At 41.5% G+C, this 27,975-nt stretch overlaps 1 protein-coding gene and 1 long non-coding RNA gene across 3 annotated transcripts in view; one reads left to right on the top strand and one right to left on the bottom strand.

Annotated features, from left to right (window-relative positions):
* Positions 1–22,909, top strand: part of bin3 (bridging integrator 3) — a 172,019-nt gene extending 149,110 nt beyond the window's left edge. Inside the window, exon 10 of the mRNA XM_069917924.1 lies at positions 19,548–22,909. Within this exon, the coding sequence (XP_069774025.1) occupies positions 19,548–19,694 (147 nt within the window). The 3' untranslated portion in view covers positions 19,695–22,909. The remainder of the gene's footprint in view (positions 1–19,547) is intronic.
* Positions 20,708–27,585, bottom strand: LOC138754104 (uncharacterized). Of its 2 annotated transcripts, XR_011351566.1 has the most exons (3): positions 27,265–27,585; positions 26,693–26,835; positions 20,708–20,914 (listed from the first exon to the last, which is right to left on the bottom strand). It is a non-coding gene; the product is annotated as an uncharacterized lncRNA (long non-coding RNA). The 2 variants fall into 2 exon arrangements; XR_011351565.1 differs by lacking the exon at positions 26,693–26,835.
* Between the last annotated feature and the right edge of the window lie 390 nt (positions 27,586–27,975).

The following is a 27,975-nucleotide window of genomic DNA, read 5'->3' as shown; positions in this document are numbered from 1 at the left end:
TATCCTTCCTGTCAGCTATGACTTAATGAATTTTTATCAATGAGGTCAGGTAGTAAGAAAGTTGATGACTTTCACAACCTCGGGGTGTCCCATAGCTTATTATAGGAATGAAGTATCTCTGAATTGTTGAAAGGAACTTTCACCTTTTGAATCAGCAAGGACATTAGTCCAGTAACTTAGGCTGATGTTCAAAAGTGATATTGAGGAAATGCTGAAAGCTGTTTGTTAAAATGAAAACCTATCAATTCTACCAGCAGAGCATAAGAGGCCCCATGCTTCTATATTGCTAGGAATTAGATTATCACCTTGTTGCTTCTGGTCCTTGTTTTGTGCACATTGACCACCACCTAGGAAATCAGCCGTCAAGCCCCTCAAACCTGCTTTGCCATTCAACAAGATCATGGCTGATCCAATCTTTGCCTCAACCATTAACCCACACTCTTTCCATATCCCTGAACTCCCTTGTAGTCTAAATTTAAATTTATTTTATATTTTAAATTTAGACCTGCAACACGGCCTCATGTTGAATGCGGGCCTCTTAGTAGGAAGGAACCCTCTATGTTTGGAAGGGTAGGAGGAAACCAGAGAACCCAGAGGAAACCCACACACATACCAGGAGAACATGCAAGCTTCTTACAGACAACGGTGGATTCGAACCTGGGGCGCTGGCACTGTATTAGAGTTGCACTGACTGCTGCATTAACCATGCCGCCTGAATCTCTGTTATTTTTCACCCTGAATACATTCAATAGCTTTGTTTTCATGGATTCCAAACACTCGTGACCCTGTAACAAGAACACATTTCTTCCCACCTCCACCTGAAATGGAGGCCTGTTTATTCTGAAACTATGATTCTAATTCTTGATTCCCTTACCAGAAGAGAGATTCCCTCAACATTGATCCTGTCAAATCAGCCCATAATTTTTTTCAATATGATCACCTTTCATTCTTCTATATTTCATTGAGTTTTCACCCAATCTGTTCATCTTCATACGTCAATTCTTTCATCCAATGAATCATTCTATTGTACACCGGTCTTGCAGTTCCAAAGGAGGAAAATCACTGACATTTTGGACCCAAGTCCTTCTGCTTCAAGGTAAAAGCAAAGAACAGGAAAGCATCAGAATAAAGACTGCAGAATGGTGGGGAGGAAAGGTGAGGATTTTTGACTCTGTGAAAAGAGATCAAGGGTAAAAAGAAAAGAGAGAGAAAGAGAGATGGAGCTGGGGGGGAAGGCAACAGGGGCAAGAAGAGGGGAGAGGGGTTTAATGGAAACCAGACAAATCTATGTTAATTTTTTGAAAGGAGGCAAAGGGAAAAGGGGAGAGAAAGAACGAGAGACAGAGCTGGGGATGTATATGGTAGTCCTGGTGCTTTCAGACCAATACCCTGTAAGATTGTATCAAAACATTCCTACTTTTATATCCCATTCCCCTTGCAATAAAGACCAATGTCCATCAGGTTTCCTAATTACTTGCTGTGCCTGCATGCCGATGTTTTCCGTTCCATATACTAATGTTCTCATATCCATTAGACCTGCGACATTTCGTTGTCTCGGTTTGTTTAAGTAGTAATTTTTTTTTTCATTTTTTCCTTCCAAAGTGGATAATCTTACATTTTCCCACATTATACTTCATCTATTAAGTCTTACCAGCTCATTTAATGTATTTGTATTCATTTCTAACCTCTTTGTGTCCTGCTCACAACTTTATAACCTACCAATCTTTGTCTCATCACTAAATATGCCTGTTGTAGGCTTGATTCCTTCACCCAAGCCATCAATATAGATTACAAATAAATATCCAAGTAATGATCCATGTAATGGCCCACCAGTTACTGATTGCCAAACTGAGGATGGCCCATTTGTCCCAACTTTATTAGTTTTTATTAGATACGCATGGCAATGTATGAAACCAACTCTGTCTATTTTATGCAATATGTGGCATCCTATCAAATGTTGTGCAGAATTCCAAATTCACTCAGTTTGCTGTTGTCCCTTTTCCTCCCTGTTTCTCACACCCTCAAGACCCAAATTTTTGAAACACAATTTTTCTTGCTTAAACGCACATTGCCTCTGACTCTGGTTGTCTCATGATTTTGTGAAAGCATATTGATACCTGCACAGGAATGGATTCCAGCAATCCCCAATAACAGATTGGACTTATTTAGCCACGTAGTTTCCTCCTTTCTGCCTCTTCTTTCTTGAATGCGGGCCTCTTAGTTTGATGAGCATTTTTTATGTCTGATGGCACAGATTATTTTGATTTCCTCTCTTACTGAAGCCCATGAACCTCCCTTATTAATCTGAAATCTTCCATATTGAAGATTCATTCATAATATTCATTCAGAATCACTTATTCTTTATTTCGGTTCATTGATTTCCCAGTCTCCTTTTGTAAGATACCAATGTTTGGCTACTTGTTTTCTTTTTAAATACTGCATTTCCTACATCAGTAATAATATTCATGGTTTGCTGAATGCTGTTGGACAGGTTGAGGTTGTGAAATTTCCTTCCTACTTCTGCCTAGCTGAAAAGATCCAATGCTCTGTGCTTTACCTGCAGTGATGCATCCATGCCACAAGTGAATTAGGGTCTGGTTAATTCTCTTGGAGCCGCGTAGGTCTAAATCCATCCTTACAAATCTGTCAGTCACTGCTTCATATCCCATGGCAATTTCAGGATTTATTTTGTATTTGTATCTCTATCTTGATAAATGTTGACTGATCATTTCTACCCTAGGATAGTGTCTGACCCAAGTTCCTCCAGCAATTCTCTTTCTGCTCAAGATTCCAGCTTTTACAGTTTTTGCATTTCTCTATTCTCAGATGGTTGATGAGTAGCCTAATAATCTAGAGAACAACGGGGAGAATAGTGTTGCCTGCAGAAATCTAAGCAAATTCTGCATTTCCAGACACACTTAACTTGCTGTTCATTTGACAACTAAAGTATTATTGGACATTATGTACTAGAAGTACTGTATTTACTTGTTATACCTGTGTTATCAATACCGTGTAAAAGTTGAGCCCCTAGTTTTGGCTTAAAAACTTGGTATTTTCCATTTATTGCATGTAAAAGTCACCCCCCTCCCATTTTTGGCTCTGACCACCAACCTCCCAATGCCTCGACCGCAGACTTTTGACTAGGCCTCGGCTGACCAGCCATCCAAGCTCCCGATCCTGGACTCTTGACTAGGCCTAGGCCACCCGCCTGCCCATCTGAGCTCGTGACGTCCTGAATACAGACTTAACGTCCGATCCCAGCCGCCCGCCCATCGGAATTCCCAATGCCTCGAACGCCGCAGCTACTTACTGCGATCAAAATTAGTATGCGTATAATAGTCAACCCCTTAATTTATCCTGTAAATTGGTCCACAAAATTCAACTATTACACAAGTATATACAGAATATACACAAAATGCTGGAGGAACTCAGGTGGTCTTTTCATCATCTGTAGGATGTCCTTCTCCACAGACTGGGAGATCACTTTGTTGAGCACCTTGGCTCTGTCCACTGCAATAGCGTAGATCTCTCAGTGGCCACTCATTTCAATTCTCCATCTAATTCACTTGTCGACATGTCTGTTCATTGTCTTATGTACTGCCAGAGTGAGACCACCCTTAAATTGGAGGAACAATACCTCATCTTCTGACTGGATACCCTCCAACCAGATGGCATTAATATCAACCTCTGCCTTTCATTAAAACCCACCAACCCTCTTCTTCCCCCTCCCCCTTCTTCTCTTCTTTCCCTTTTTCCTTTTTGTACAGACGTGATAAATTTTCACCTAGTCCTTTTGTGGGTCTGGATTCCTCTTCTATTGTTTGAATTCTGAGACTTTCTGATATATATTTTAAAAAATTTTTAAATTTAGACATACAGCGCGGTAGCAGGCCATTTCACCCCATGAGTCTGTGCCCCCAATTTACACCCCATTAACCTACACCAATGGTTCGAGCTTTTGCGTTTTCTGATTATTCCTTGAAAAAGGGCTCAGACTTGAAATGTCAGCAATATCTTTGTCTCTTTTTGATGCTGAAAAGACTGGCTGATTGTTTACTACAATCACAGTGTCTGCACCCTATCATGTTTCATTCTATACAGTATATCAAACCCCTACTGCTCCACCCCTTACTGCAGCTCCATTAATGGAACTACACTACAGCAGGAGATAATTCAACTCATTAAACTGGTATGGGCTAAATTAAAGTGATATATTTCATCTTACTTTGGTTGCTCCTGCCGTATTAATCAAAAGATTTTTTGACAGATTTTCGCACACTTTTTCATTGACTGCTCAGATGCCATCAGTTCTTTGAGCTTATTCAATGTACTAACAGCCTACGTCTGAGGAAATTCTTAACTGATCATCTTTTTGGCCTATTTCACTTCCACATAAAAACGTGGTGGTTGATCAGTTATTAATCTCTCAGCAGAACTTTCATTCGAATGTGCAGAGTTAATTTTTTTACATTTTTTTTCTTTTTCACACTATGAACCATATTGACCAAAATACACATAAACATTTCCCTCTTGAATATACACAGTGTCATTTTCTCCCCCTTTTCCCCCTCCCTTCCCTCCCTCCTTTGTTAATTTTGAAGCCAGTTTGATTCTCAGTAGTAGCTTTCAATAAAATTTGACCCTCCACCCTAAGCAGATAAAATTGGGAGTTAACAGTTTCACCCTCGCTTCACTTCCATCCACCTACCCACAACAACATTCCCTTGCCCTGCTCCCAGAAGAAAGACATAATTTTTCAAGTGATTCCTACATTTTAACTTTTTTTTCTGCTTGGTATTTATTTATTGGTCATCCTTCAAAAAGAAATACCTGCTTCCATTCTGACCTTTAACCTATGCTTTTTTTGGTTTACTTGTGCTGCCTTTAAAGAGTTATTTTCGGGGGATGATTTAGAAACATATAAACATAGAATATAGGAGCAGGAGTAGGTCATTCGACCCTTCGAGCCTGCTCTGCCATTCAACGAGATCATGGCTGAGCTTAAAGTTCAGTACCCCGTCCCCGCCTTCTCTCCGTAACCTTTAATACCTATATACTGAAGAAATGTATCTAATTCCCTCTTAAATATATTTAATGAACCTGTCTCTACTGCCCTCTGTGGCAATGAATTCCACAGATTCACCACCGTCTGGGTCAAGAAATTCCTCCTCATCTCGGTCCTAAATGGTTTGCCTATTATCCTCAAACCATGGCCCCGGGTTCTAGATTTTCCCGTCATTGGGAACATCCCATCTGCATCCATTCTGTCCAGTCCTGCAAGAATTTTATGTCTCTATGAGATCCCCTCAAACATAACATATAACATAACATAACAATTACAGCACGGAAACAGGCCATTAGGCCCTTCTAGTCTGCACCGAACCAAACACCCCTTTCTAGTCCCACCTCCCTGCACAATGCCCATAACCCTCCATCTTCTTCTCATCCATATACCTGTCCAACCTTTTCTTAAATGATACAATTGACTCCGCCGCCACTATTTCTCCCGGAAGATCATTCCACACGGCTACCACTCTCTGAGTAAAGAAGTTCCCCCTCATGTTACCTCTAAACCTCTGCCCCTTAATTCTTAACTCATGTCCTCTTGTTTTAATCTTTCCTCCTCTTAACGGAAATAGTCTATCCACATCCACTCTGTCTATCCCTTTCATAATCTTAAATACTTCTATCAAATCCCCTCTCAACCTTCTACGCTCCAAAGAATAAAGACCTAATCTGTCCAATCTCTCCCTATACTCTAGATGCTTAAACCCAAGTAACATTCTGGTAAACCTTCTCTGCACTCTCTCCACTCTGTTTATATCCTTCCTATAATTAGGTGACCAGAACTGCACACAGAACTCCAAATTAGGCCGCACCAACGTCTTATACAATCTCAACATCACCTCCCAACTCCTATATTCCATGCAATGATTGATAAAGGCCAGCATACTAAAAGCCTTCTTCACCACCCTATTCACGTGAGTTTCTACCTTCAGGGAACGATGTACCGTTACTCCTAAATCTTTCTGCTCTTCTGTATTCCTCAATGCTCTCCCATTTACCACGTATGTCCTGTTCTGATTCTTCTTACCAAAATGAAGCACCTCACACTTATCAGCATTAAATTCCATCTGCCATTTTTCAGCCCACTTTTCTAAGCAGCCCAAACCCCTCTGCAATCCTTGAAAACCTTCTTCATTATCCACTATTCCACCTATCTTAGTATCGTCTGCATATTTACTAATCCAATTTACCACCCCATCATCTAGATCATATAACGAACAACAATGGGCCCAATACAGATCCTTGAGGCACACCACTGGTCACCGGCCTCCAACCTGACAGACAATTATCCACTACCACTCTCTGGCCTCTCCCTTTCAGCCAATGTTCAATCCATTTGACTATGTTAAAATTTATACCTAAAGACTGCACCTTCCTAACTAACCTTCCATGTGGTACCTTATCGAAGGCCTTACTGAAGTCCATATAGACAACATCCACTGCGCTACCCTCATCCACATTCCTAGTCACCTCTTCAAAAAATTCAATCAGATTGGTCAAACATGACCTTCCTCCCACAAATCCATGTTGAGTGCTCCTGGTCAGACCCTGTCTATCCAGATGTTTTTAAGTACTATCTCTAAGAATTTTCTCCATTAATTTACCTACCACAGACGTCAAACTTACAGGCCGATAGTTGCCAGGCTTCCTCCTTGAACCCTTTTTAAATAACGGAACCACATGCGCAATGCGCCAATCCTCCGGCACTATCCCCATATCTAATGACATTTGGAAAATTACCGCCAGAGCCTCTGCTATTTCCTCCTTCACTTCTCTCAATGTCCTGGGGAAGATCCCGTCTGGTCCCGGAGACTTATCCACCTTTATATTCTTCAAAAGCCTTAAAACTACACCTTTTGTAATCTCTATATTCCCCATATTTACCCAATTTGCTTTTTTTATCTCACATCTCCCAATATCCTTCTCCTTAGTGAATACCGAAGAAAAGAAACTGTTCAATATCTCCCCCATTTCTCTAGGCTCCACACACAGTTTTCCGCTCTGATTTTCTAAGGGACCAATTTTGTCTCTAGCTTTCCTCTTACCATTAACATATTTGTAGAACTCTTTTGGATTAGTTTTCACCCTGCTTGCCATAGTTTTCTCGTACCTTTTAGCTTTCCTAATTCCTCTCTTAAGATTCCTCTTACATTCAATGTATCTTTCAAACATCTCCTTAACTCCATGCTTCTTATATCTAATGTACGCCTCCCTTTTTCTTCGAACCAAGTTTCCAATATTCCTTGAAAACCACGGCTCTCTCAAACCTTTTGCCCCTCCTTTTAACCTAACAGGAACATAAAGCTTTTGCACTCTCAAAATCTGATCTTTAAAAGACTTCCATCTCTCTACTACATCCTGCCCATAAAACAAATTGTCCCAATGCACACCCTGCAAGTCCTTTCGCATCTCCTCAAATCTAGCTTTTCCCCAATCAAAAACCTCAATCCTTGGCCCTGACTTCTCTCTTTCCATAATGACATTGAAGCTGATGGCATTATGATCACTGGACCCGAAGTGCTCGCCAACACTAACCTCCGTCACTTGACCCATCCCATTTGCCAACAGTAGATCTAACACTGCTCCTTCTCTGGTCGGCACCTCTACATATTGTTGTAAAAAAACTATCTTGCACACATTTCACAAACTCTAACCCATCTAGTCCTTTCACAGAATGTGTTTCCCAATCTATATGTGGAAAATTAAAATCTCCCATAATTACAACCCTGTGCTTATCACAAATATCTACTATCTCCCTACAGATTTGCTCCTCTAGGTCTCGGTCCCCTCCGAGTGGTCTATAATACACCCCTACAAGTGTAACCTCTCCTTTCCTACTCCTCAGTTCCACCCAAATAGCCTCCATGGATGTGCCCTCTAATCTATCCTTCCTAGGCACCGCTGTAATATTTTCCCTGACAAGCAATGCAACCCCACCTCCTGTTGCCCCTCCGACTCTATCACACCTAAAACAACGAAACCCAGGGATATTCAGTTGCCAATCACATCCCTCCTGCAACCATGTCTCACTAATCGCTACCACATCATACTTCCAAGTATCAATCCACACCTTCAGCTCATCCACCTTTTTTACAATACTCCTGGCATTAAAATATATGAATTTCAGAGATTTCCCAATTTTTAATCCCTGTTTTCCCTCATCTTTAATAACAACATTATTTACTTTTCCTGCCAATTGCCCTTCATCTTCTTCCAGAGCATTTCCCTTCTCTAAACTCCAGCGAGTACAATCCCAATTTGCGCAATCTTTCCTCATAAGTCATTCCTGCCATTCCAGGTATCAGCCTGGTGAATCGCCTCTGCACTCCCTCCATTGCAAGAACATCCTTCCTTAGATAAGGTGACCAAAACTGCACACAATACTCCAGGTATGGTCTCACCAAGGCCTTGTAGTAAGGTATCCTTGTTCCTATACTCAAACCCTCTTGATATGAAGGCCAACATACCATTTGCCTTTTTAACCGCCTGCTGTACCTGCATGCTCGCCTTCAGAGACTGATGTACAAGTACCCCTAGGTCTCTCTGCACTTCCCCATCTCTTAATCTATTGCCATTCAAATAGTAATCTGCCCTCTGGTTTATATTACCAAAGTGGATAACCTCACATTTATCTACATTGTAGTGCATTTGCCATGTATCTGCCCAGTCCCTCAATTTATCCAAATCACACTGGAGCTTCCTGACCCCCTCTTCCGTGCACACAACCCCTCCTAGCTTAGTATCATCTGCAAATTTGGAGATATTACATCCAATCCCCTCATCCAGATCATTAATGTAAATTGTGAACAGCTGGGGTCCCAGTACAGATCCCTGTGGCACCCCACTGGTCACCGCCTGCCACTCAGAAAACGAGCCATTTATCCCAACTCTCTGTCTTCTACCTGCCAGCCAGTTCTCAATCCACATCAATACTTTGCCCCCAATCCCATGAGCCTTGATTTTGGAAGCCCGTCGTTTATGCGGGACCTTATCGAAGGCCTTTTGGAAGTCCAGGTACACCACATCCACTGACTCTCCCCCATCTATTTTACCTGTCACCATCTCAAAGAATTCCAATAGATTGCAATGGAGCAAAGTGCTGAACAATCTCGAGGACTCGTTAAAAAAAGGGAACCTTGACTGTCTCATGCAGAGTGCAGCTCTGAAAAATTGAACTGACTGAACAGTTTCTTGGGGTTCATGTGTTCAGTTCTTGGGGCCACAACTTGTCAAAGGCATCGAGCTCGGATGGAGTGCTGCACATACTCACCAGAATAGTTGCAGGGTTAAATTCTGGGGACATTTTGCAAAGTTTATTCTCTTGTAATTAATATGTTCTAACAGGTATTTGCAATGGTACATGAAGTTGATTGGATGTATGAGAGAGAAACTATTTTCCTTGGTTCAGCTGTCAAGAACACATGGGGATCAACTTTATGATGTAAGATTGATGCCAGGAACAATTTAGTCACAAAATGTTAATAGCATTCCTTACTTCAAAACGTAGAGGATACACAAGAGGTGTGGGAGAAGCTTAAGAGAAAAATACACTTTTTTTTGACAAATGTTTTTGGAACGTGAAACCAAAGGGTTAAGATTGACACAACCTCAAAGATCCAAATAGTCTAATGCTGTTCCTAGCTTTTCGTGATTGTTTAATTTGAGAATCTTGTTACTTAATGGAGCCTTGAATCCATTGGAATCGCTGCATTCAAGGTTGAAAAGCCCAAGATACTTCCGGTTTTCTCATATTCAAATCCCCTGAAATCAGACATGTGGTACTTCTTTAAGCCATGTCTAGGGACTGAACATCCCTCCCATGTGTTGCATGTCCCAAATTGAAGCAATGTATAAAGGCACCCAAATTTCCCCCCGCCCACGCCTGGTCAGATATGGGAACTAGTAAAACAAAATGATCTCATAACAACTTGCTCTGAAAGTGAACCACCAGTCTCCAGAGTTCACAGCTTGTTGTTTGTTCTGTTCAGTCTGTATTCCTTCTTAATATAAAAGTGCCCTTTTGTCCTGAGAAGTGTGACTACCTTGGAATGCAAGAGATCAGCAACAAAAATTGCTCTCATTTAGGAAGCTACTTAATTTTTTTTAAATAATTTTGCCCCATGTACTTCAGAGACCATGTTCCCAGATTATTTTCAACAAATCTGATTTAAACTTTTTCTTTAAATGGCCAATCAGAACTGCTGACCTTCTCAAAAATTTACGAGCAACTGAAGAAAGGGAGTTTCAGTCCGAGGGTGCTTCTTGCAGATGTGATTAGATTACTTGATACCTTCCTAGATGTGGCACCTGCTTTGGGTGAAGTTCACAAGCCCATGACAGCTGTGTTACTCACTGCAGCCCACACTGCCATTAACTGGTGGCAGGAAATGAGCTGAGCAGTGTTACTGTGTGGGATGAAGGTGTTTGACCCAAATTGATAAAGGTGGAGTCAAGGTGACACTCGAGAGATTTGTCTCTGTGGAATGAAATAAATGGTCTTGCGGGGATTTTAGAATTTTGATTCTCAGCTGAGTTCCTCCATCGAGGAGTCATAGTTACAAAAGGATATTTGCAATACATGTGTGAGTGCACTGTTTGAATACAAATCAGTACCCAGTTATAACGTGGAAATGCCTTGTCCATTGACATCAAATATGATCTTTTAAATTGAAATTTAGACATTCAGCACAGTAACAGGCCATTTGGGCCTACGAGCCCGTGCTGTCCAATTACACCCAATTGACCTACAACCTCAGTAGGTTTTGAACTTAAGAGGAAACTAGAGCACCCAGAAGAACCCGTGGCAAAACATGCAAACTCCTAACAGACCGCATGGGATTCGAGCCCTGTTTGCTGGCACCATAACAGTGTGCTAACCACTACACTAACTGTGCCTCCCAGAGATTTCATGCAGTCTCTGCAGACAGAGGCTGTGAATTCAAAAAGCAGGAACAGATTAAACACCTGTTCTCTCTCTCTGTGAGGAACTCATACACGTGATTCTTGCGATTGGATCTTGAGCCTGTTCTTTTTCTGGCCCTCTGCCTCCAATTGAGTGTGAAAATACTTCCGCCAATGACCTCCCCAGAGATCAGGAACTGGTGGGAAACATGAAAAGCATGGAAATCCTGCCAATATGTGCAGTAGCTTTTCTATAATAAGCATCCACAGTTGGCTTATAGAGAAGCTTCCCTCACTTGATGACTTTTTGTTGGTGTCCACATTATCACATAATGCTAGAGGACAATGGTATTTGCATGGATTGTATATTAATGGTATATTAATTGTATACTATTAATGATACAGTAAAACCTCGTTAGAACGCGGAAGTTGGGGTCCAAGATTTCATGCCGCATTATGACGGAGTTGCGGAACGGATGATTCAGGAAGCAGGAAAGCAGAATACTGTGACTCAAACCCTATAATGAGACCTTTAAACTCCCCATATTAACATACACATCTTGTGAATGAGTCGTAAGAGTCCATTTTTGAGTTTGTGGCTGTTAGCCTGGCCTCCTAAAAACAATGTTTGGGGTCCACAGACACCCGCGCTATAGGCGATTCTGCGGTTTAACGAATCGCATTCTAACGAGGTTTCACTGTATAAGATGATGCAAGAATCCTTTTATACCCTTTTCTCTCATGTGGTCATTTAGTTTATACTTATTAGTTGTTAGTGTATTTTACATACCTGTATCAAGCAAAAATTTCAATGCTTCAGTACATTGAACTTGGGTATATGACAATAAACTTATTATTTTTAAATTGATACACATCATGGTAACAGGCCCTTTTAGCCCACGAGTCCACCCAAATACACCCAATTGACCTACAACCCCTGGTATGTTTTGAAAGATGGGAGGAAACCAGAACAGCCGGGGACAATCCATGCGGACAGGGGGAGAACACACAAACTCCTTTCAGACAGCACAGGATTCGAACCCCAGTCCCGATCACTGGCACGCTAACAGCATTGCACTAACCACTACATTAACTGCGCTGACCATAAGCAACAAATGGAGTTTTCCCCAAGTATATAGGAATCAGAATTTACTGTCATGAACAAGTCATGAAATTCAGTGTTTTGCGGCAGCGTCAAAGTGCAAACATTCTTATTATAAACCATCTTACATCATTACTTTAAAAATGTATAATGAATGAATGAACAGGTAAATTATAAACATTTATTAACAAAACATTTTTTCATCTAAAATACAAAATAACAAATCAATACTTATTCCTTCATTTCTGCAATGCCTGTGGCACTTATGCACGCACACAAAAGCCCGCTAAATTGAAGAGTTTTTGAGAAGTCCAGATTCTTGGTGGTCCCAATTTCTGGCATCTGGATTTTTGGACTTTTACTGTAGATACATTCAAGACCTACCTGGTCTAAGTCTAGGTAGGACACAATATCAACACCTTCCACTGGATGGTACAGAACTGATAGCAAGCAGTGAAGAAAATTTACAGAAATTAGTGTCGACCATCAACACAGAGAGCGAAAGACTTGGCCTAACTTTAAATAAAATGAAAACTGAAGTAATGGTAATATCAAAGAAACCTGATGTTCCAAGTTGTAGGATCATCTTGGGAAATTAAATCCTGAAACAAGTTCACAACTTCAAGTACCTTGGATCACATCTGATGGCAAATGTGAAATAGACATAAAAGCAAGATCAGCATTTACAGAAATGAGAAACATCCTCCTAACGAAGAAGAAAATAGCAATTGATGTCTGCCTTTGAACTCTCAGCTGCTACAGTCTTCCTATATTGACTTATGGCTGTGAGTTGTGGACATCGCAAATGCAATGGGAAAAAGAATCAATTCAGCAGAGATATGGTTTCTCAGAAGAGCGCTGTACATATCATATACAGAGAGGAGAACAAAGTTCTACAAAGAATGAAAATAAAATGTACATTACTTTAAAGAATCAGAAAACATCAATCAAATTTATTTGGACACATGTGACGAGGTACATAAGAACATTTAGTTACATCTGGAAAGCTGGAAGGAAAAAAAAGCAGAGGCAGAGAGAGAATAAAAATAATAGAATAAAAGAAGGATTAACATCATGGTTAGAAAAAGGGGAGGCAACAAATACAATTCGGAGGGTCAGGATGGATGGAGAGACATGATCACCCACGCTGAATGACAGACATATGGACAACAACTGTAGATAAATATTCATATTTGTAGTGAGTGTAGAAAAATGTGATATTGCCATAGTGCAGACAAATCTTTGGTGGTCTTGGAATTGTGCTGTAGCTCAGGAGATATGGGAAGGTTCAAGCACCCGATAGTTGCTTGGGAAAAAAAAATTCTTGAAACAGGAATCCTGCTAAGGTGGCAGCGAGAAGAGAGTGTGACCAGAGTGATGAGGATCCTTTGCGATGTTGACTGCTTTCTTGAGGCTCTGCTTCACATAGATATCTTCAGTGAAAGGAAGGGGATTGGTGCTCATGATGGTCTTGACAGCCACTTTCTGCACCCTTCCTCGTTCCTGGGCACTCCAGACCAGTCCGTGGTCCAACCAATCCGAATACTGTACATCTGGAGAAGTTGACCAAATTCTCCTGCGATTCATTTGATGCTACAGATGGTGATGTACCTTTTTTTTAATGGTTGCTTCGATATGCTGGTCCCAGGAGAGATCCCCTTATATGTAGATGCTCAGGAAACTGGAACTACTAACTGGTGGCATCTTTTAGGAATATCTATAGTTTCAAGCTGTAAAATTTGAATAAAGAGGTTTAAACCATTTAGATTGGGCAGAATTAAGGTAGTTAAGCCCTTTAACGGTCTCAGTCAACCATCAAGAACTCATATAGGCGGCACAGTTAGCCTAGTGATGAGTGCAACACCGTTACAGTGCCGTTGCCTTGGGTTTGAATCTGTCACTGTCTGTAAGGAGTTTGTACACTATCTCCGTGTCGGTGTGTGTTTCCTCTGGGCACTCCCTCAAGTTTCTCCCACCTTTCAAAATGAATGAGTTGTAGGTTAATGGGGTATTTGGGTGGCATGGGCCGGAAGGGCTGTGCTATATGTCTAAATTAGCGCTAATTCTTCAGTGTCTATCGCACTCCTGGTCACAAGGAGCAATTTACGACTGCTAATTAACCGACCAACCTGCATATTTTTGGGATGTAGGAATAATTGCCAACAGTCATGGGAGGACGTGCAAACTTCACAAAGTCAGGACTGAACTCGAGTCGCTAGAGGTAACAGCACCTGTAGAACTCTACCTGCGAGACTGGTGCATTTTACTGTTCAAGAAAGTATGCTGAATATTGGAAATCAGATGAAAGCTTTGGAAATTCCATCATTTTAGAACTTCAAGTTTTGAAGTTTTCAACACTTGCTGGAGAAGAAAATTGTGCCTTGAGATCATATTTCCCTCTTTACCATCATCTGGAGGCAGCAGTTAAATGAGGTTGGAACTGATTGCTTTTATTGGATGGGTTAAAAAACCACTAAGTGTCAATTTGGCAAAATATAATAAAATGTCCTAATTTAGCAATTTAAAAAATACAGCAACCAAATGTAGCCCTGCTTCTTTGATGAAAGTTATCCAGATTAAATTATTACCTCATCTGACATGTGAAGATATCAGTGTAACTTGCTTGAAATAAAGAAAGGGAGATTGAGCCCCCTCTCTCCCTTGCATCCTGTGATTTCCTGTTCGGCCAGAAACTGTGTGAACAAAAATTTGAAAAACAAGCAGAGAACAGCAGATCTTTTCACTTTTTCTGGAATCCTCTGTAAACCACTGAGTTTCTCCTCTGACCCATGTATTCAGGATTTTCTGCCAACTAATAGCAACTCCCACAAACCGATGTTTAGGAGCGTTCGAAGCGCAATCAAGTGCAGATCTTGTTTCAAAAATCTCTCCGAACCCAATGCAGCTTTCAATTAAAGCCACGAATTAGCATAGTGTCCCTTTGAAAAGGAGTTTGCTTTAGAAAGTGGGGTCTTTTCATCATTGCTCAGAATAAAAATATGAAATGAACCTCATCCACAAATAACCTCATGAGCCAAGTGAATCAGCAGGCCGATAAGTCGTGAATAAAGATGCACTGAAAACAGCAAATGCAGTACAGCAGGTCAGGCTGTATGACCAAACATTGCATCCTTGATGGGACCATAAAACTGAAGTCAATGAATGGTTTTCAAAGAGAAAATGTGATACATTTATTTCTCTTGTCTCTGAATGATTTTCTAAGCAATTTAGATTAATTTGGTTATTTTATTAGGTTGAAATACCTTTGTAGGTCTCTCTCTACCCCCTTCTCTCTCTCTCTCTCTTTCTCTCTCTCTCTCTGTCCCCTTCTCTCTCTCTCTGCCCCCTTCTCTGCATCTTCTCTGTACCCCCTTCTCTCTCTCTCTGTCCCCTTCTCTCTCTCTCTCTCTCTCTCTGCCCCCTTCTCTCTCTCTCTGCCCCTTCTCAATGACAATGCTTCTACTACATGTCCAGAGCCCATATTGGTTTTCTTTGTGGTAATATATAAATTTAAAACTTTTTCTTTGAACAATGTCTAGACCAGTGGTTTTCAAACGTTTTTTTTCCATTCACATACCACTTTAAGCAATTTCTATGCCATCAGTGCTCTGTGATTAGTAAGGGATTGCTAAAGGTGGTATGTGAGTGGGGAAAAAAAGGTTGAGAACCATTGCTCTAGATCCAATTGTTACTGAAATATTTTGCTTGAGAAAAATTGTCATTGATCCATTTGCTTTGGAGTTCTGAAACCATGCACATAACGAGTCAATCAAGTACAATTAAAACAGTGGTTTTCAAACTTTCTTTCCTCACACATACCACCTTAACTAATCTCTTACTAATCACAGAGGACCTATGGCATAGGAATTACTTAAAGTGGTTTGTGAGTGGAAAGCAAAAGTTTGAAAACCACTGGTCGAGACCAACTCATTTCCCTTCCAGAGTCTCACGAGCGACAGCAGATGGAACAAAACCAATCCTGCTGGAGGAACTCAGCAGGTCGTGCAGCATTAGTGGGAGAGAAAGAATGGTGACGTTTCAAATCAGAACCCTTCGTCAAGGCCCATGAAGGGTTAATGAAAGGATCCGACCTGAAATGACCATTCTTCTTCTCCAGCTGATGCTGTTCAAGCCACTGATTTCCCTCAGTACAGTATCTTTTGCTCTCAATTCACTTTGTCATTTGTTGATTTATCAGTGCTGTCTCCCCAGGTAATGCCAAGTGACAATTCATCTTGAAAAATAGAGGTTTAGCAAATCTGCCTCTAAATGTAAAGGATTTTTATTCTGCTTAGTTTCACTTTGAATTATGCATACAGAGATAATCCATGCTGATAATACGGTAATCACTGCATGTGAGAAATCAGAAAAAATTCACATCCACTCTTCTGTATTAATGGTTATAGAATGTAGAAATCGACAGCTCAGAATCAGAATTTATTGACAGGAACAAGTCACGAAGTTTGTTGTTTTGCATCAGCATCACAGTCCAAACATTTACATAAACCACCTTACAAAAATAAATAAAAATAGTGCATGAAAAGTCAAAGAAAGGCAGTGTCTTTGGTTCTTGGACCTTTATCCAGATGGTAGCAGAGTGAAGGGGGTTGGCCTGGGTGGTGGGGGTCCTTGAGGATAGAGACTGCTTTCTTAAGACACCACCTCATGTAGATGTCCTCAATGGAATGAAGACTGGTGCCCGTGATGTCACAGGCTGAGTTAACATCCCTCTGGAGATTTTTGTTGTCCCAAGTGTTGGGATCTCCGTAACAGACCAGATGCAACCAGGCAGAATGCTCACCTGTAGAAGTTTTTGAGCATCTTCTGTGACCGACTGAATCTCCTCAAACACCTCACAAAGTATAGCTGCTGGTGACATCAACAAGGAGGCTCCAGGATGGATCTTCAGAGATCTTGACACCCAGGGGTTTTAAGTTCTTTGACCCTTTCCGCGACTGAGCCTGCGATAAGGACTGGTTCGTGTTCTCCTGACTTTCTCCTGTTCACAATCATCTCTCTGGTTTTCCTAATGTTGAGTACAAGCAGATCCATAGTCCTGGCAAATCACCTTTGCTGGCAGCACATTCCATGCTCCCACCACTCTCTGTGAAGAACATGCCTCTTTCTTTTATTTTTAAGAGACTTTTATTGCACTTAAACAAAAATCCTTTACACAAGGTTTACCACTGATAACATAAATCAAATCATACACATATCAATTGTGAATTAGAAGCATAACCCTGATTTTTACATATCTTATTTCATTCAGGACATCAAATTCTATAATTATAATAATTAATCGATTAAATCATAACTTTTACTATGTCCAAAAATAATAATGAATGAAAATTATACAAATAATACATCTAAAATTCCCTTATACAAGATATTTTAATACTTCTCTGATGTATCATGTAGGTCTGTGATATGATCCGTAATCTGTAGTTTAACCCCTTGTGATAGTACAGATCTATCACCAATGTATATAGTGTATATAGTTGCAGTATCTAGACTGTGCTTACAGCGATTGGCTGAGAGCTAAGTCACGCCTACTGTCTGGGCCTTAAAGGGTTGTGTCCCTAGCCAGGTCGGATCATTCCGGACTGGTCGGCCACCTGTGAAGAGCTCCTGTCTTTTGCTAATAAAAGCCTTGGTTTGGATCAACAAGTCTTTGATTCTTTCAACGAGCTTTACACCCCTTTACTTATTTGTCTTAATAAAAAAAGGGGAATTTTTAAAAATTCCCCAAACTTGCACGCAAGCACCTTAAAATTATGGCCCTTTGTATGATCCATTTCAGCCCTGGGAAAGGCCTCTGGCCATTAACATGATCACGACCTCTCATCACACCTCACACCTCCATCAGGTCAGCCCTTCATCTTTCGTTGCTCCAAGGAGAAAAGACCAAGTTCCCTCAACCTGTGCCATGAGAGCGCATAATTCACACGCTTCTTGGTGTTCAGTGGATCCAGAGCTGTAGAAATTACCCATAAATGATCTTGATGGGATTATTGCTATCCGTTGAACCATCGGCCATTTGAGTCCTGTCTGGTAAAACTTGAAGGCAGTGTTGGAAACAATCCTGGAAAGTCGAGCCTTAAGAGGCACAGGAGCACTTGTTCATCCAAATCATCCTTGTAGAATCGAATTGTGAACAATGGAGGCCCAGCACTGATCTCTGCAGCCACACACTCGTTCCAGCTTCCCAGTACAAAAGAATACGGTGTATTGGCCTTCAGTAACCGAGGGATTGAGTTCAAGAACCGTGAGGTCAGCGTGGCTCGGCTTCAAGAACAAAGATCCAGGCAAGATTGTAGACGTGGGCATGTTCTTCGACCCTACGCAATAGATTTAAGTGGAGTGCAGTGTGTGTAATACTGAACGGGGGTTTATCTGCCACAAAAGAAACCACTGTTTTATCTGTCTCTGATTGACTCGTTATGTGCACGGTTTCATAGCTTCAAAGGAAATGGGCCAATGACAAATTCCTCTCAAGCAAAATATTTCAGTAACATTTGGGTTTAGACCAGAGGTGCTCAACCTTTTTTTCTCACTCACGTGCCACTTTAAGTAATCCCTAACTAATCACAGAGCTCTCATGGCACAGGTGTTACTTAAGGTGGTATGTGAGTAGAAAGAAAAAACCACTGGCATCGAGGGGTGCCTGATGTTTGGCAGAGATTGGGTAGGTGGAGTGCTCTTCCTCCCTGTTATGTAACTCTGTAGTTCAATCAACATTCTGCAGAAACACATCTGGTCATTATCACACTTTTTTGTAATGGCTCGCAACGCTCACATTTCCTTCCAGTTTTCTATGTGATAGTAAAACAGTTTCGTAAGTTTTGGAGGTCACGTTGTACATACAAATCTTTCTCAGTAGCTGCAATGCCACTCCCCATAGGCAACATCACACTGCTTAAATGGGAGCCACCGTGCTCGGTTGCAAGAGAGCCACAATAGAAATAGAACATAGATTGTGTGCGCCTTAATAGAGCAGAGCAACCTCGTGGTCATTTAGAAGTTGTGATATGCTCAGGCTCAGAATCAGAATTTATCGTCAAGACCAAAAAGCGTGCAAGGAGGCGGTGTCTGTGGTTCATTTAGAAATCTGCTGGCAGAGGGGAAGAAGCTGTCTTTGGCCGCTGAGTGCTTGTCTTCAGGCTCCTTCCTCATGGTAGCAGAGTGAAGATGGTATGGCCTGGGTGGCGGGGGTCCTCAAGGATAGAGGCTGATTTTTTTAAAGACACGGCCTCTTGTAAATCTCCTCGGCGGAGTGAAGACTGGTGCCGAAGGCCGAGTTAACAGCTCCCTGGAGTACATTCCTGTCCTGCGTGTTGGCACCTCCGTACCAGACAGAATGCTCTCTGGGTAGAAATTTTCGAGTGTCTTTGGTGACATTCCGTTATGTGATGAAATCAGAAGAGCATAAGAGTTTTAACATCAATCTCACCAGCTGTGTCTGCATTTACTTTTGCAGGTTGACTACTATACAGAAATGTCCAAGATATTTGGAGATCTCACTGGCCAAATTGACCAGCAGGGTATCAGCGATGAAGAGCGGCAGAAGGAGAATGAAGCTAAGCTGAATGAGCTACGTGCTCTGTCCATAGTGGCTGATGACTGAGTTGAAAAGGTCTTTCATGAATACCATACTGATTCACTTGAACTCGGGTGTTTAGAATAATCCAGTTCATATTTAAGTGGGAGATCATTTGGAAAAACTTCGGGAAATGTGGAACATCTTTGGACAATGATCTAGAAATCTGCCAATTTTATCCTCTTTCCCCTTTCTTCCAAGTCAAAGAATGGTGTGTGAATTCTCTGGGTTTAGCCAGTCTTTATTTGACAGTGCAGTGAAATGTTCATGCTTACTCCCTCCTTGTTAGGAAGTGCCTGGCCTAAAATAAAAACATGTATTTTGGTTTTGGAGGAAATAGATCAACCCATGGAAGATTGGAAGGAACAATCTGTTCTAACTATGGGGGGGGGGGAGGGGGGGGAATAATATAAAGGAAACAACCAGCCACAGTTGTTGCAAATTATTTATGTTCACCTTTTTGGAGATTCAGACCAATCTGGGAGTTGAGCGACATATTTATATGAAGGTGAGGTATATGTGTGGCTTCTCTCATTTGATGAAGGAATCTGGGCAGTTCATCACAGATAAGATTATGCAACCCTCGAATGCCCTTCAAATCTGCTCTGTCATTAAGTCTACTGTCCTTGCCTGGGTTCCATCTTAATTCAAACATCTTTGTGTCTCACTCCGCTGTTCCAAAAACTGGGGAGAATTCTTCCTCCTCCGGGTCTTGAGTCCTGACACTCTCCTGAGATTCTGCTCCTGGTTGTAGGATTCAACATCTGACAAAATATTTTCTTTAAAATGTGGTGTTTAACCTACTCATTTAGTTGAACTGCAGACGATACGGGTTCACTCTCTTCAAACTCATTGTGTTACGAACCCCTCAATCTGGGAAGTCTCCACAGCACTGCCTCAAAGTCAACCCCATCCCAAAGAAGTATGGGGGTCTTTAGTTAGTTGGTGTATTTGGGGCAGTGTGGGCTGAAAGGGGCCTGTTAATATTCTGGATCTCAAAAATGGAAAAAAAAACTTTCTTTAACAAGACCACAACTGTATGTGGTCGTTACATAAAGCAAATCTTTATTGCAATATTTCCTGACTTGACTATTCCATTTCCTGTACAATGAAGACTTCTCATTATTTTTCCTTCCACATTATTTGCACATTTACACATTAACTTTGTGTTTCTGGAATGAAACTGCCAATCCCTCTTGGTCGTCCCTGAAAAAAATGCTGGAACCATTCATCAGGTCAGGTGAGATCTGTGGAAAGAAAAACAATTAACATGTTAATGTTTAACAAAGGAAAACATTAACATATCATAGGTGAAATGCTGAGGTTTTCCAGCATTTTCTGTTTTTATTTGTGATTTCTAGCATCTGAAACTCTTGATTCTCTTTATTCACTTTTGAATGACTCCTTGATCAATTTAACTGCAGCAGGTGGTTGTTGCTATTCTGCATTTGCCAGGTCCTGTTTTGTAATATTGAAATTAGCCTCCCTCCAAATTAGGACTTTAATTTCCAGATCACTCTCACCCTTTCCATAACAGCCTTGAAAGTTGCAGACACTTCATCCCTGTTTAAGTGAGCATTTAAACCTGTGCTGTTCCCTTTCTCATCAGATTGGCTCAGGAAGCTCCTCTGGATGTATGTTAGAAATTCTTCTCTACATTGGAGAAACTGGGCGCAGACTGTGTTGAGCACCTTGGCAATAGCGCGGATCTCCCAGTGGCCACCCATTTCACTTCCCCGCCCCGTTCCCTTGCTGGCATGTCTGTCCAAGGTCTCATGCACTGCCAGATTGAGTCCACTTGCAAATTGGAGGACCAACACCCCATTTTCTGTCTGGCCACCTTCCAACCGGATGGCATTAGCATCGTTTTCCGGTTTCTGTTAAAACCATGTTCTTCCACCTGTCTCCTTTCCTCTAGCTCTCTTCCCTTTTCCTTGTCTCTTTTCACAGAATCAAAATCACTTCTCATCTTTCCTCTTATCATATCCAATTAACACTTTTTGTCTGTTGGTCTGGACTCCTCCCCCTCCCGTTCTTCCCCCAGTATTGTGATGTTAAACTCCTCTTTTGTATCCCCCAGGAACATTCAGTGTCCGCTCTGCCCTTTGTTCAGCCAAGCCTCAGTGAGAGCAGCAATATCCTATTTCCAAGTGGTAATCTGTCTTACTGTCTTGTTCGTCTTCCTTTCCACCTATCTTTATATTGACCAAACTTGAATATAATGCTCTCGAGGATAGACTATTAATAGCGGAAACATCCCACAAGTTAAAGCTTGCTCAACTGAAAAATGATTCATTCAACCTTCAACATGACAGATAATGAAATCCCTTTTGGAAATCCCGGGTACCATCACCCCTTTATCTACCCCAGCATCCTCAAGGCGTTCTCAAACAATTTCATAAACACAATACCTCTTTCACAGAATCATGTTGACTCAATAAAGGACATTGTTTGACCTGCTGAGTTTCTCCAGCATTGTGCTTTGACTTCAATCACAATGTCTGCCAACTTCCATGTTTTATGTCCTGGTTTCCTCATTCTTGTATTCACTTCATGAATAATGGGCACCAGGTACAACACAGAATCATTGTGAATGTTAACTTCAGGCACTTTACAAGAGAGAACATTTACTACAATTGATCTTTCCTCGCATCTACCTCTCTGATGTCCAAACTGCAATTGGAAAATTATAAACCATTCCCATTGCTTTTCTCAGAATCAAGCCAGTGTGGTATTCCATATCTATACTTGTCTAAATCGGAAAACCAATGCTTACTTCTACCTGTGTTTTTGATGTAAATTTAAATCAGTGAATCCCAATTTAATGCCAAGTCTATGTTAAGCTACGGACAACACAGCCTACTACCCCCACCCATCTCCACTGAATCTATTTTTACACTTTCAAGTCGAGCACACTTTTACCAGCCCTGCCTCAAATGGCTGCAGATTGTGGTTTCCTCCCTGTTTTGTGGCATACATTCATATTTATTCAATGGAGAAGTTGCCTGAGACCGTTGAGTAACTGGAGGTCTAAGCACGAACATTAACCCAAGCGCGTAATGAAGCAAGTGCAGATTGCACTGCAGATAAGGACATGGTTGTCGTTTGATTGTTCCCCATACAATTATAAAAGCGCGCCTCCGTATAAAAGCTGGGTCCCTTTGCTTCAATGGGATATATTTTGTAATGTTTGTAAATAGTTGTGTTTTCTACACCATAATTAAAAGTTCACTTGACCATAATGACATTGATTTTCTTTCCTCCTGTGAGAACAGTGATGTAGCAGAGGCAGAGCGGTCAATACTGAAACCTGGGGATTTTTATCAAAACTCTTTACCCAAGGTGAAACCGAGATGCAGTTTTTCTCACATAGGCTTTGCTCCTGTCACCTGGAGCACCCATGCTCAACAGGGCCCATACGGCCCCTCCCACCCTCTCCCCCAACCTCCCAGGGGGAGGGGGCACAGCACATTTAAGTAAAAGTCTTGTTTTCTTTTCACCTCCTGTAACAAATATTTAAATTCAGTTTAGACATACAGAGACAGGCCCTTCCAGCCCATGCTGCCCCACCCTGGATCCAAAGAGAAGACTGGATCGTGGGAAATGATGGATGAAGAATGGCAAATTATGCCAGAATACAGGATGGAGATTGAGAATCTGGTTAGGTGGTGTCAGAACAACAAACTTGTTCTCAATTTAATTTAGACCCTTCTGGCCCACGAGCCTGTGCCACCCCAATATTACACCCAATTAACCTAGAACTCCTGTACATGTTTGAAGGGAGGGAAGAAATTAGAGCGCCTAGAAGAAACCCATGTAGGCATGGGGAGATTGTACAAATTCCTTACAGAGAGCGCTGGATTTGAACCAAAGGTCACTGGTGCTGTAACAGAGTGCACTAACTGCTTACATACTTTTTTGATGTAGTCTGTAGGAGGGAAGTATGGACTTGACTGCTTCACAGGGAAGGGGGCAGGGGAATTAAGGGTTATGGGTAGAAGGCAGGAACAGGGTACTGATAGTGGAAGATCAGCCACGATCTAAATAAATGGCGGTTTTGGCTCAATGGGCCGAATGGCCTACTCCAGCACCTATTGTCTACACTTTAACCAGAGTCCGGCAGGAGTTAGGGTGGGGTGGGGGGGGGGGGAACGGGGAAACATAGCTGAAGAAAAAAGGTTGAGAATGGCTGACCTAGAGGTTAGGGTGAGGGGCGAGAGAGAAATCAGAGCAAATCACCTTCACATACCAATAATAGCAGGTTCGTAAAGATGCTGCTGTCTTGGATACTAAAAATGCAAGACCAGAATCTCAAGACAACAGCAGGAAAAGAAAGACAGTACCCAGACATTTGACAGACCCAAAGATTTCATCTAAAAAAAGGAAAATAAAGCCCAAGAGCTCGGCAATTGGTTCGTCGAATGTGCTTTGCCATTCCTAAGAGCACAGTTTCCCCCACCCCCACACCCATTGTGTCTCTATATCTTTGTTCCTTATCCTCCAAGAATCTTCCCCCCCCCCTCTTCCCACCACTCCCGATAACAAATAACTAAGGTTCTCAACCTTCTGAGTGTGTAAATTCCTCCTCCTCTCATACCTTCCATCCTTTCCGCACCTTCCCAGATTAAGTCCTTTAAGGATTTTGGACATTACTTTGTCACGTGTAATTATATATGACCCAGTTTCTGGCTCTGGCAGGCCTCCAGATCTCCCATTAATTGGAGATTTTTTTTAAAAGACCTGCATAGAAGTTAAATTTTTTACTAATATTCTTTGCGACTTAAAAATGATTGAAGCCTCTTTCTCTGGGACTTATTTATGTCTAATATTTAATTTAATCCTTTTGTAGGATGGGAGGTGACTTTTTAGCATTTAAGGAATCTAATTTAAACAATTTAAAGTATTGCCCAATAATAACTACCTGGAGGCTATTGTGCAAGAAATTTCCAGTAACTTTGTTCTTATTGTGAAAATATTTCAGATGCTCATCCATAAAATACTAGATATTCAATATTCACATTTTAATTGCTGAAACATCGTGGAAACAATTTGTGTGTTTGTAGCAGGCAAAAAGAAATTTAATGTAATATGACACTGTTTTAATACTATGATAATAAATTGAATCTTGAAATTTTATCTCTGGACACAATGACCTTGTTTTCTCACTCTTGATTTCCTTGGTGTAATGCCTTTCTGTGCCTGGTGAAGAAAGCACGTCAGTGCTTTGACTTACTCAAGAGCTTGTGGTGGTTTGGTACGATGTCAGAAACCCTGGCAAATTTCTACGGATGTTTGGTGGCATGGGGACACCAATACCCCCTAGCGTAAAGCCCTGAAAAAGGTAGTGGATGCAGCCCAGGGCAAAACCCTCCCCACCATCAAGAACCTCAACAGGGATTGCTGCCGTTGGAGACTAGCAGCAATTGTCAAGAAGCCACGCCACCCATTGGGAAAGAGGTATCAGTGCCATAAGACTCACACCACCAGGTTCAGGAACGGCTGCTACCTCTCCACCACAAACTCAATCAGTGACTCATTTAAGGACTCTGACTTGTGCACTTTATTTTTTTCTTCTCTGTATTGTACAATTTGTTTACATTTCTTTATTTGTTTACATGTGTACATTGTGTACAGTTTTTTTTGCACCACCAATACGTGGTAATTCTGCCGTGCCCACAGGAAAAAAGAATCTCCGGGTTGTAAGTGATATCATGTGTGTACTCTGACGATAAATCTGAATCTGAAATCTGGAGATAGCTGTCTTTTTGCACTGTCACTTAGAACTTTCCCTACGTATTGGACACCCAGGGGAATGGTTCGTTGTTGTTCTCCGAAACTCATCTGGATGCCTCCTGATCTGGTGACGATGTCTAAAATCTGCACGTTCCCACAGTACCTCTGATCAATTTCTTGGAAGTCAAAAATCCACTGTAAAGGAGAAAGATCTTCCGTAAAGGAGAAAATGGTGAACGCTATAGGCTCTGCTCAGCTCAGTATGATTTTCCTCTATGTTGTGATACACTCAACAGGGGCTGTACGCCACCCTCCTTGCCGGAGGCCATTTAAAGTGGGGAGGGGGGTGCCCAGACAGAAATTCTTAATTTTAAAATTATTTTATGACGTCGGTAGAAGTATGGAAGAAACCAACTAAACTTGACTGTTTCACAGGGAAGGGAGCCTATTAACTTTAAACAGAGTCCTAAGGGAATCAAACCCCAAAAAATATGGTTGAGAATGGATGGTCTCAGGCAGTGGTTCTCAACTCGCATACCACCTTAAGTAATTCCTTCTAACCAGACAGCACCTTTGGCATAGGATGGCATGGTTAGTAAGGAATCACTTAAGGTGATACATTAGTGGAAAAAGGTGAGAACACTGCTCTAGGGATTTTGTTTAATATCAAGGGAGTTGGTAGTTTTTTAGTTGATTGTTGCAGTGAGATATTGCCCCCTGGTGGAATATTGGTATTACTGCAACTATTCCTGACCATATGAATTAGTATTGTTAGTCATAATTTTACACCACGGAAACAGGCCTTTCGGCCCAAGTTATCTATGCTGATCCAGATGTCTTCTTAAGCTTGTTCCCTTTACCTGTGTTTGCCACATTTCTAAATTTTTCCGATCCATGTACCTAACTTGATGTCTTTTAAATATTGCATGTTCTCTGGCAGCTGGTTCTACATACCTACCGCCTTCTGTGTGATAAAAGGCGCCCTTTAGATCCCCCTTTTCTAAATCCTCTCTTAAAGCCATAGTTCGGGGGACGTCACATGGGGACGTCACATGATGCCGTGAGGAACAACAAACAGCCTCACCACTCCTGTAGGATTAGTTTTTGTAAAGTACTTATTTAGAGAAGTTTTTTTTAAGAGCAAAATATCTTAAAGTTAGTATAATGCATCAAACTAAACTTTTACGATGTCACCTAAGAAAGAAAAAACTTTTAAGCTAACTCCTACTAAGAAGTCAGAAGTGAAGAAGAAACTGGGCTTATGTTAGTGTCGAACCAGGCCGCTGATATACCTTCTGGATTCGCTGCCGAAGACCCAGGAGAGGGACCTTCACTCTGGAGCCCTCTTCGTGTCAAGATGGTGCTGGAGGAAAGCTTAAAAGAGCTTCGTGCATGAGCAAGACATCAGCCGTGGGCGGTGCAATAAGAAAGCAGGCTGAAAAAAAATTCTGTGTCATTTAAAGGGACAGACTGGCGTGACAACATCAGAGCATGAAGGAGATACCAACCCAGTGGAGGAAGCTACAGAAGAATATGAAAGTTCAGAAGGGGGGGTGGGGGGGGAAAGACTTTTAAGAAAAATCTTCCGTCGGTAAAATTGAATCTAAAATTGATGAACTTCAAATTAAACCCATAATTTTACATGCACTTCCATTATCTATGCCCTCATTATTTTGTAGGGTCAGCCTCCTGCACGCCAGGAAGAAAGGTCCCAGCCTATCCCGCTTTCCGACGTGCGTTCTCCAAATCTAGGTGGCACCCTTGTGAATCTTTTCTGTGCCCTTTCCAGCTTAATTTCAAAATGTGAAATGTGTGGCAACCACAGATTCAAATCATTAGATTTACCTAAATAATGTGCACTTACTGAATGGCAACTGGGAGAGATGCTGCGATGAACACAATGCCAGGAAATTATCTGACGGTCACTATCATACGCACGCAGCCGTTAGCACTGGTGGACGTACGACCAAGAGTAATTCTTATATTTGCATATATTTTTTTCCTTTTTAGTTTCATTTCAGTTGTATGTACGGATGGTCGTAAGTAGCATGAGTTGTAAGCAGGGGAGAGGCTGTATAAGGAAAAACATAAAAATGCTGGAGGAACTCAGCGGGTCCCACCGTGTCCAAGGAGGTAAAGAAATATAACCGACATTTCGGGCCTGAGTCCTTCTTCAAGGTTCAAAGTTCAGTTTTATTGTCAGTACATTCATGACATCACATACAAGGTTCTTTTTCCCGCAGGCAAGGCAGAAATACCACATGTAGGTAGTGCAAAAAAACTACTCAACAAGATCGTACACATGTAAACAAATAAAAGAATGTAAACAAACTGACTGTGCAAGACAGAAACAAAATAAATGAATAAATAAATAAGAGCCCTTAAATGAGTCTCTGATTGAGTTTGCTTTTGAGGAGTCTGATGGGGGAGAGGTAGCAGCTGTTCCTGAACCTGGTGGTGTGAGTCTTGTGGCACCTACACCTCTTTCCTGATGACTGCAGCGAGAACAGTGTGCTGGGTGCTGTGGCACCTACACCTCTTTCCTGATGGCAGCAACGAGAACAGAGCATGTGCT

Source organism: Narcine bancroftii, chromosome 2 (genome assembly GCF_036971445.1).
Source record: "Narcine bancroftii isolate sNarBan1 chromosome 2, sNarBan1.hap1, whole genome shotgun sequence".
Classification (NCBI taxonomy): Eukaryota; Metazoa; Chordata; class Chondrichthyes; order Torpediniformes; family Narcinidae; genus Narcine; species Narcine bancroftii.
This window is presented reverse-complemented; position numbering and strand designations above follow the sequence as displayed.